The 10,970-nt window shown below is 39.9% G+C and overlaps 1 protein-coding gene across 1 annotated transcript; it reads left to right on the top strand.

Annotated features, from left to right (window-relative positions):
* Nucleotides 1–537: 537 nt before the first annotated feature.
* Nucleotides 538–10,650, top strand: LOC134197952 (CCR4-NOT transcription complex subunit 11-like). Its single transcript, XM_062667304.1, has 9 exons — nt 538–753; nt 1,118–1,193; nt 1,269–1,333; nt 6,007–6,072; nt 6,134–6,213; nt 8,241–8,310; nt 8,367–8,471; nt 10,203–10,253; nt 10,328–10,650. The coding sequence occupies exons 1-9, from the start codon at nt 538–540 to the stop codon at nt 10,469–10,471; spliced, it is 873 nt and encodes a 290-aa protein (XP_062523288.1). The 3' UTR covers nt 10,472–10,650.
* Nucleotides 10,651–10,970: the final 320 nt, after the last annotated feature.

The following is a 10,970-nucleotide window of genomic DNA, read 5'->3' as shown; positions in this document are numbered from 1 at the left end:
CCTTGGTCATCGTCATGCAAATTCCTAGTAGCAGATGCTGAAAAAATCAGTGACAACCAACAGTTGCTCTGACTTGGTGACATAACAGCCCAATACTTCAAAAAGGCATTCCTAGACGGTTTGTTTTGCACATCCCGGATGTCCACGTTTCTAGTGGAAACAGTCACTCTCTTGAACTGGATAGTTTTAAACGCATTTAGGCTAAACTAGTTTAAGGTGCAGATAGTGGAAACACGGCCTTACTGATTGATGACTATACCTAGCTGACTTCAGCAATTATCAACTTTTGCCAGTCTTCTTTTATAACGATTGTAATCAGTTGCAATGCAGTTGGTGATGGCTTGTGGTTTGCAGTAGTAGCTAAAGAGTACGTGTTTTTGTGTGGTTGGATTACTGCCATTGTAGTATTTTGCATATGACTGTGATCTTATTAATACATCCTGATCGCAAGGCTGTTGCTACTGGAACCTTACTATTTTGCAATATTTTATACTTTGCAAGTTTTTCTATCTGAATTTTGTGGTTTTGGTACAATATATGGAGAAGTTAATATTGTCTAACAGTGAAGTTGTTGGTCATGAGAGTGTATTTGATGTTGTATTGTTTTTGCTGTTTCTTAGTCGAGATTCAACTGCTGCTGGCCAGACAGCTGATGCCCTTTTGTGTGGAACTGGAGTAAAGAGTGTTGTGGATGTGCCGTTTGAATTGACTTTTATGAGGCCAGCACCTCCAGTTTATTCATGTGATGACGATGTAAGACGCTTGGTTTATCACTACTTGATTAAGAAATTATTTTAATACAACTGCGGTTGCATGACTTCATTAGTAAGCTTGCATGTTTTAGTGGCAATTATACAGAGGTCTTGTGCAACACTTGTTACTACGATGGTAAGATGATGTTGGTGGCTGTTGGTATATGCTTGTAATCATGTAATCATTTAAATGTGATCTGTGTGTGTGTGTGTGCGCACGCGCGCACACATGCGTGGACGTGTGCATGTGGGTGTTCATGCCTAATGATTTATGCATTAGTTTGCATATTTAATTGTATGTTAGCTGTCCTGCATTCTTGCTTCTTGGACGTCAACATTGTTGAATAGTTGATTTGTGGTCTCAGGTTGTATGGCTCAATCCTTTGGAAGCAAAATTTGTCCCAGAATGGGATACAGCCATGTGTGTAAGCAATACCGGAGGTTTGTTTGCAGCATGTTATTCTTATTTGCTTGGCTCAGTAATAATTGATAGTAACGTTTTGTTTGTTGTGACAGGTATGGAAGTGCGCAAACTAATGACAAAAGCCTTTAAGGGACCACTAGTTCTTCAACAACAGCAGGTCAGCAGCATTGTTTAACACCGTGACTACAGTGCCGACAATGTCACTGGATACCTAGACCATGCAGTGCCAGCAGTCGCGTGATCTATCACTGCTGCACAATGCCCAGCATGTCGATGGGTTTAAATGGAGGCTCTAGGGCGAGGGGAGAAAAGCGACTGGTGGGGCGAGAGAAGTCGGTCGGCGGTATACTGTTTACCACCTTTGCTGGCGTTGCTAACAGGAGTTGAGACAAATTTGTAGGAATGGTAGCATCAGCTTCTATTCTGTCTAGGATCAGTGGAAGAGCAGTCGGCAGCCGGTGTTATGTATAATTTGTACGCTGTGATGGGGAATACTACATATTACATAATTATATATAGAACAATGGAGCAACTTTGCATGACGAGGTGTCAAGGTTGAATTGGGATGAGAAGGGCAAAGATGGGCATGCATAAGAAGCACCACAACAGAGAACCGCAGAGGACGCAACAGTGCAATTAAGAGTAAAAGAATTAATTTTTTAAATTTTTTGAAACACTAAACTCCATTTACATTGCTGGTGATACGCAGCAGCAATAGGTCATGTTGCTGCTGGCACTGCAATGTCTGGGTATCCAGTGCTGTTGCTGGCATGTACTGTAGCACTCTGTTGTTTAATTAAATGAAATGGTTGTATTGTAATGTGAGAGTGTAAAGCAGAGATTGACTTCTTTGTATGGAGTCTGGATAGTTGAGAATGTCACATTCATGTTTTCAATGCTAAAGTCCATTAGATAATTGGAGAGGACGTGGGGAAAAACCCATTTCTCCTGAACTGGACGTCCTAGCAGGTTGATTCCAACATCATTGGAAAGCTCACAAGGAGGAGGCTCCAGATCAGTTAATGAATACTGTGATTGGTTCTTTATTACGACACAATTTGTAACTTCCTGTATGACACGCGCTTGGCCTTGCCTTCCTCTTGCATTTACACCAGGTGTCAGATAACTTCAAAGCCACTGATATAGCGCCCACTACTTGAAAGCTGACGGGGACGTGCTTTGCACTATGGATTAATAAGTAAAAGCTGTAGCTAGCAAGCCTATGTAGTTGAAGCATTGGTTGAACCTTTGAACTTAAGTTCATGGCTAAACTGGAACCGTTTATTTCACTAGCAGGAATTAACAACGCCTATCTCTGCTCTTCAATTCTTTATCTATTAACCGCAGTTTCCACGTCCTCCAATTATTGAACAGACTTTAATTTGATCAAGCTTATTTGCTTAATTAAGTAAGGTGTGCATCATTACAAGTTTGGCAATTTGGTTACTACAGTATTTCCCTCGCAATTATCCGGTTGGGGCAACCAATTATTTGACTCAGCCAATCAATTATCCAGTTGGGGCAACCAATTATCCGACTCAGTCAATCAATTATCCGGTTGGGGCAACCAATTATTTGCTTCAGGCAACCAATTATCCAGTTGGGGCAACCAATTATCCAACTCAGCCAATCAATTATCCGATTGGGGCCACCAATTATCCGACTCGTGGTTTTAATTATGGGCAGTGTAGATATAGAAGCGCTGTTTAGAGGAATAATAGCACGTACTGATGGATGTTGTTGGCGTTACTGCTGCATCAGTAAACAGGGTAATACTTGTTTTCGCTGTTAATTAAGGAACCTAAAAACCAAATTTGAAAAATTTTAAATTAAATTTGACCATATAAGGGGAAAACTTATTTTTTTGACTAACATACGGTGTTCCATTTGGTTAAAGACCATTGACGGCATCAAATTAAGTCTTGTTTCTACAAATGTTTGTACATAGGGTTATGTCAGTGTAGAGAACCTATAAACCAATTTTTAAAATTATAAATTAAATTTGACCATGTAAGGGAAAGAATTGTAGCCGAGCCCTAGTTACAATAATATTTTATTTCCAGTTTAGTTCTGGTGTATTTTCTGTTTGCTTTCGGTTTACATACTGTTAGCTTCCAGTCTGAAATGGAATATCCGATTGGGCGCGGCACTCTTGTCTCCCCTCAGTGGTACTTTGGTTCAGATTGGCTGGTTATTATGTAACCTTTTGTGCCCTGCCCAGTGGGCAGTATCTTGTCAACGATTGGTTGATGATTACGCAAGGCTTTTCTGTCTATATATAGGCTTGGTTGGTGCCTATTCTTCAGTCTTTTCGATTGTCTTTTTCAATGGAGCCTTTCCCGATTGAAGAATTTGACAAGCTATGTCGTCTAGATGTCGACTACTATTGTTTCAATGAGTGTGTTAATGACGACTTGTTCCCCCTGTTACAGCAATTGTGCGGCCAGACTGTCGTACTTACCAATCCTCGTGTTTGCAAGTGAGACAGGTCTGGCTACGAGCGGTACAAATTTGAGCCACTGGTGCTGGCGGACCACCAGGTGATCCTGGAGACGTCTTTGAGGCCTGGTCTCAAAGAAGAAGTGTGCCTACATTTCACATCAAAAGGCCACACTGTTGTACCGTCACAGCAGGACCAGCTTTACCTAACCCAAGGAAGCACCAAGTTTGTTCCCACCCAGACTTTTGTTGACTGTCTGCTACATCTGCACTTCCCTTTCATACGTGCCACCAACTTTGGCCAGAAGGAGAACGCAGATAGGTTTGTCAGTTGCAGGCGAGACGTCCAAACCTGTGCCGCAGAATGCAGTGGGTATCCACGTAATTTGTAGGACATTTCGTTCTTTGTGAAGATCCCACTCTTTTCACAATGTCTGTGGAGAATTGCTATCATCTGCCTCTTGGTGTCAGTTTAGACCGATAGGTTGTTTTTACACCATTAGACGATTGACTGAGGTCAAGATTCAATCATGGTGGAACCTTATATGCAAAATTTACCAACCTTGAAGGTATCAAATCAGTCAAGGTTTACAACTTGCTTGTCCATCTTCTACGGCCCGTCCATCACTTCACTAGGGTGTCGATGCTGAAGAGAGGAGGTCGGCTATGGCTAACTAGATATGTGGAAGTTCTTAATCAGCTCGTTACCAACAAGGCAAATGCAGGAGTTAGGTTGGAGACACGGATTCAGTTGAAGACATTTGAGGAAGCATTGGAGCAATATTATTGAGTGGAGTTGTACAATCTTGTAGAGGCATTTGTGGCCAGCTAGTTTGCGCATGTGTGCAATATCTGTTGACGAGTATTTGAAGTTGGTAGGGAAGAAGTTGCAGTTGGCCGAACAGGTGTTGAAAAGAGGGGGAGTGACTGAACGCGATGGAGCGGCACGGCTAACAAACGACCAACAATTTTTTTGGCGACTAATAGTCTCTGGCTACATCACACACATATCTATCAAGACTGACCCCATCTCCCCAAGCGCTTGGTGGTGACAAGAACAGTTAGAGGAGGAGCAGGTGGCAAATGTGGCAGGTGACCAAGAGGAAGAAATGGAAGGTGTTGCAGTTGTGGTTGATGATTGGTTCAATCAAGAAACTGATGAAGCGCTGGCTAAACTTTGCAATCTCTGGCGAAGGCATGGTGAGGAGAGAAGAATCATTTGGGACGAGGTGTTCGAGCATTTTGCAGCTAAAGGAGGATTTGCAATGGTAGAATTTTTGGTGTTTTTATGTTTATATTATTCCTGCAAAAGTTTATCAATACATTAATTATTTATGGATGGGAGTTATGGATGTCATAATATACTCAAGACTGTTTTGTTTAGTACAATTTTTGGAAGGCATTTTGCTTGCAATGCTGTGGCATCGTTGGCTGATGCCAGGCAGTTTTGAGGGTGTGGTGTGAATTATTTTTTGCTATTCTACCAGGGGTGTCCCAAGAGTTTTGTAAGGCACGGCGGAAATTGTTATAACCACGCCTACTCTGAATCTTTGGCCTTGCCCATTCCAATTTTTATGGTGCTGCCCCCACAAAAGCTTTGATACACTGAGATGCCACAAACTGTTGTCATGGAATGCTCAGGAACAAAGAAAGTTTCTCGCTGTCTTAGTTCACTGTGCTTGACCACATGATAGCTATAGTAAGCCATAATTACAGCCTGTGGAAAATTTCCTGATCTCAAGAACCTGAGAACTTAAAAGTACATAGGATTGGAAGGGCCAGATATCTACAGACGTGTTTGTTGCCATCAGATACTGACCTAAATAGTGGGCAGTGCTGACAACCAGTGTTGATCTTTGAGTACTTGTATTATAATTAAATTCATGCCATATGGCAGTCTTACCCCTAGTTGGTCTTATGATCTTTATCCAAGCATTCCAGGAACTACTTGTTAGCCTCAATTAACTTCCCGCTTTTCAAAAAATACAAATACAAGTTCATTGTCTTCATACCTAATCACTGCCTACTCATGCAGGAAGGCATGGTGGGCCTGTACCAACTGGAAGCCAAGGCATGGCGGAGCGCGTGCCTTTTGTATGCTGTGGACAACCCTGACTACATGTTGTTATACAGAGTTAACTCAGTTTGGAATGCTTTTTCAATAGGGTTTTATTGGTAATCACAGCTAGTGCAGACTGAAGCACAGCTAACTCAAACTGTTAGGCATACGTTCTTGTACAATGCTTTTGTGTTTCTGTGGCAAGTAAATACTAAGCATTGTAAGTAGTGTTAAATCATGACATTGCATAATTAGTTTTCATTTTGTAGTTGTGTGTCTTTTGCAGTTAGAAGAGTGTGTTTTGAAATGATTGAAGTGTGCTGTTGATGTAGCAAGTTTTGAGTGAAATAGACAAGGATCCAAAATTGGTGTATCACATTGGTCTGACGCCAACTAAGGTATGCAACACGTGTCTATACTGTTTGTTAATTTGTTTACTAAAATGTAGTTTGTGTGTAGCTACCTGATCTTGTTGAAAACAATCCACTTATTGCTATTGAAGTTCTTCTTAAGTTGATGTCATCTAATCAGATAACAGAGTAAACATGTGTTTCACACACACACACACACACACACACACACACACACACACACACACACACACACACACACACACACACACACACACACACACACACACACACACACACACTGTATTGTATTGTTCTATTATTATTCTTATTATTATTCTTAGCTCTGTATTGCACAATGGGCTCTTGACTAATACTTTTGTTTAGCAATAATTACTGTAATATGTGGCTATGCAATGACCACAGGGCAGCGTAAACAGCAATTAATTAAAGTTGAGATGCTATAATTTAGTTTGTTTTTGAGTATACATGTGCCTAATTTTCAACTGAAAATTTTTGGGCAATCTTTGATTGTCGTAAATTCTTTTTAAAAGATTGTCTGTACAAAAGCAGACCGACTGGACTGGTTCCTATGGCCTTGAAATATAGGGCTCTGGTGGAAGTTAACTTCGTTGGACCCTGTTATATATATATATATATATATATATATATATATATATATATATATATATATATATATATATATATATATATATATATTGTCACAATGAAAATGATTGGAAAGATTCTACTGCTTTGTTAAGATTTTTGATTCTTGTATTGCTATTAAGCTTCTTTTGTATCAACGTTTTATCTAGCGTCGATTAAGGTTATCCACAGGCAGGTCTAAGTTTGATCTGACATTTGTCTGGCTGATGAGAAAACACTAACCATGTAAGTAAGGTTGGACATTTAGCTTGGTGTAGGCACATTAATATTGAAACCAACTTAAGGAGCCTGGGACATGCAGGCAGCAAAGGAATTCTTTACTTTTATAAGGTCAGCAGTGCAGATGGAGCTGTGCCTTGCATCTTTTCGAATTCTTTAGTCATCTAGTTGAGCTAGGAACAAAAGTAAAAATCTGATGGCATGTTGTTGAAATAAAGCCGGACAGATTGTTTCAGCAGGTTTTGGAGAAGGAATATGGTCTAGATAGTGGAACTGGTTACTCGCTTTGTCAGACTCTTTTCACTGCACTGTTGGCACATTTTCTACCTCAAGTGAAAACAACTGTGTGTGGAAGTAAACCTCGACTACCAAATGCAACTGTATGGTTGCAATTTGGAAACCACATGGCATTCAATTCCAAAAATCTTGTCATGCCTAGTAGGTCTGATGAGATATTTACAGAAATGAAAGCTTTCTAGCAACTCATTAAAGGGTCTGCATTAGCTAGTGCCTTGAGGCTTCCTAGGAAGCATACTGATGACAGAAGTATGTTGCTGACAGGTGACCTAATTCCGACTTGAAATTTTAGAAATCTACATTATTGAATCTCTGGCAAGTCTTAGCCTTGGGTTTCAATATGGAGGGGAAACAACTGTTGGCAAGGCATTCATTTAGGTCCTATGGTAGGTTTTGTATCAGCTGACTTAAGGAAACAGTCAAATGAATGAAAGTGAGAAGTGTTAAATGGTATGTTTAACATTTGATGTTTAATTGTTCAGTTGTATATTGTTGCACTTACAAGGTTTTATGCTATAACATAATAAACTTATTATTATTATTATTATCAAAGATAAATTTAATGTAGTCAGTTGTCACAGGATTATCGTCTTTTGGTAATATCAACTTGCTTTTAAATTTTTATTTGTCTGCACCCTTGCGTTTGTTGGACTGGGAAATTGAGACGAAAAACATTGATTTAAAATTGCCAGCCTTAGCACTGTTATATGTAGATGGCTTCACTATTTTTGTGTAATGTTAAACTCAACTTTACAGCTGTACCATATACTTCAGGGTTGCCTTGACTGTACAGTAGCAGCAAAGGTGAACAATGCTATGACACAGACTGTAGTATGCATTTGAACAAGTTGTATGTGAGTTTGTTCATATACACTTTTGCAGTCAGCAAATACTGTTATTATGCTTGTTTGTGTGGAGTGAAACAGTGAAATATGGTGCAGCACATTTTACAATTACGGGGATAAGTTTTTGGATATCTGTGGTCATATTGAGAAATTTTGTGTAGTAATTGATCATTTTTGCGGATTTAGGTATTTCTCAGTGCTTGTCAATATGGAAATGTCATTGCACTCAATGGAAGTTGTCAATAGGCTTACAACTGTAAATGTTATTGTTGTTGGTAATAGTCTGTTGTAGCATTTACGTTCTTGTTTTAGGCAGTTGACCTTCCGAAGGAATTTATACATCTGTACATTTCAAACTGCATATCGAGCTGTGAAACAATCAAGGATAAATACATTCAGAACCGACTTGTTAGATTGGTGAGACTTTCATATGTTCTTGTATTGGTACTAATGGTTATATTTGTATATAAGAATGTTTTTGTGCTTTGTGTTTGACTTGTTGTGCATTGAAATGCTTGTAAACATATATGTATCTAAGGAACGTTTACTGTGCATTGGTTTTACTGCTAGAGAGCTACATTCAATTAGGTCTTGTTCTGCTCTTGCTATATTTTCAGTTCTTTTCTCTCAGCAGACTGAGAAAGAATCTTGAAGGGTACTAGTAGTTGGCATTGCAACTGAGGAATGTGTCAATCTAACTGTGCAGTGCTACCTTTATTGTAAATTTTGTTTTGTTTTTAATGCTTTGAGTGCACTCGTGTACTCTTTCCAAAGTTCTGTCTGTCTGGTTGATATTGATTGCATCATGGCGGACACCCTCGTGTTTACAGCTATGAGCTTTCTGAATACCATGAGACTTGTTGCAAAGCATTTAATACAAACATTTGGCACATACGGGACATGAACGTTTCCGGATTGTGTACGTTTTGGTATAAATAATAACGTTGTTTATAATATTTCTAACAAGGCTCTAATTGCAAACATAAATTAGACAGATCTGATGAAACCTTTCATGAACGTTGATGGTTTGTCTAATGTGGTTGTTATGTGGCCAAAACGCAAATACTGCTTGTGTATTGTAATTGGACTACTTTGACCGCACTAACTCTTGGACTTAGCACAGTTTGAAGTGTAACACATTTTTAAGCAAGACATACCACACTCACTCACAAGTACACCAACTTCACCAGGAGCATATAACACACACACACACACACACACACACACACACACACACACACACACACACACACACACACACACACACACACACACACACACACCACACCACACCACACCACACCACACACACACCACACACACACACACACCACACACACACACACACACACACACACACACACACACACACACACACACACACACACCACACACACACACACACACACACACACACACACCACACCACACACACACACCACACACACATCACACACACACACACACACACCACACTCACACCACACACACACACACACACACACACACACACACACACACACCAACGCACGCCCCTGTCCTGTCCTGTTCTGTCCTGTTCAATAGCTACGGTAAGACGGTCACGCTTGCCTCCAAGAGACAACAAGTCTGATGAATGAATATTGTGCTTGCTAGAATTCTACACATCTGTGAACTGTCAATCCTCCTTTACTTCTGAACTATTTGAAACACAAAGTGAAAACACTGTTTCCCCGGGGTCACCACGGGGAGGCACGCACGCACGCACACACACACACTCTCTCTCTCTCTCTCACACACACACACACACACACACACACATCCACGGACATATCTATAGGCAGACAGGAAGTGAGTGACCACCTTTGAGTTATTCGCTCAGACTTGGTCACATTTCCTTCAGAATTCCGTTTCTGATGGCTCTTAACTGAAATTTTATGGAGTGACCTTTACTATTACGTATGTAATGTTGTACATAGCGTATGCTGAAATACTTACAGCATATCGCTGTTTCTTGTTTTGTCGCTATTGAGTAGAGTTATCATAATGATTTGGCTTTTCTCTGTGAATGCGAAATTAGGAACTTCTGCTGTTGGTATTAATTGTATATTTGTATTTTAGGCTGTTCAAATTGATTGTCTTTATTCTTGTATTTGTTGCTGCCTGCAGGTTTGTGTGTTTCTACAATCATTGATAAGAAACAAGATAATTGACGTGAAAGTGGGTCTTTTTATTTGTCATTTTGCTAATATCACAGCTGTACATGGAAAGCAGACTTACGTTTATGTTGTCAGGATTTGTTTATTGAAGTTCAAGCTTTCTGTATTGAGTTTAGTCGTATTCGTGAAGCAGCAGGGCTCTTTCGGCTTCTGAAATCTTTGGACAATGGCGAGGGCAGCGGATCAGCAACAGGTGTAACCTCAACGTCTTCAAAATAGGTCGTGAGCATAAATATGCGGTATTTTATTACTGAATGCTGAGTGGCTTAGAACTGTAACCACTCTAGACACTTCCATAATAATTGTTTTCTAGATGTTTGCGGATAACGGACATTGCTTTGGGTTATAGCTAGAGTTTGTAATTGGTAGAAGTATACAACATAGATAGCTTTCATGCATATGACGCTTCTACATCTTGGCTACTACTGTACATATCTCAAGCCACGAACCCTAGCATCCACGTGAAATATATCTCACGTATTAAATAATTAATTAGACCTAGCTATTCTTTTCCGTGCATGGGTTTCTATATGCATGGTTCTTGATGAAAAAACCTGTATACAATAACAATGCGAAATCTTATTGGGAAATCCGAAACTGAAATATCTATATATAGTCTGAGCAGTGAACTGATGCGTTTGCGGTAGCTGCAGATCATGAAACCTGCTAAATCAAGATGATGCAGCATGCAGAAGATGACCTTGTCTACTATTGTGTC

This window comes from Corticium candelabrum, unplaced genomic scaffold, assembly GCF_963422355.1.
Source record: "Corticium candelabrum unplaced genomic scaffold, ooCorCand1.1 SCAFFOLD_35, whole genome shotgun sequence".
Classification (NCBI taxonomy): domain Eukaryota; kingdom Metazoa; phylum Porifera; class Homoscleromorpha; order Homosclerophorida; family Plakinidae; genus Corticium; species Corticium candelabrum.
This window is presented reverse-complemented; position numbering and strand designations above follow the sequence as displayed.

Coding starts and splice junctions, on each gene's coding strand:
- LOC134197952 (XM_062667304.1), top strand. CDS start 538: ATGGAGAAGTTAATATTGTCTAACAGTGAAGTTGTTGGTCATGAGAGT. Junction 6,214..8,240: donor TCATCTAATCAGATAACAGA/GTAAACATGTGT, acceptor TTGCGGATTTAG/GTATTTCTCAGTGCTTGTCA. Junction 8,472..10,202: donor AGAACCGACTTGTTAGATTG/GTGAGACTTTCA, acceptor TGCTGCCTGCAG/GTTTGTGTGTTTCTACAATC.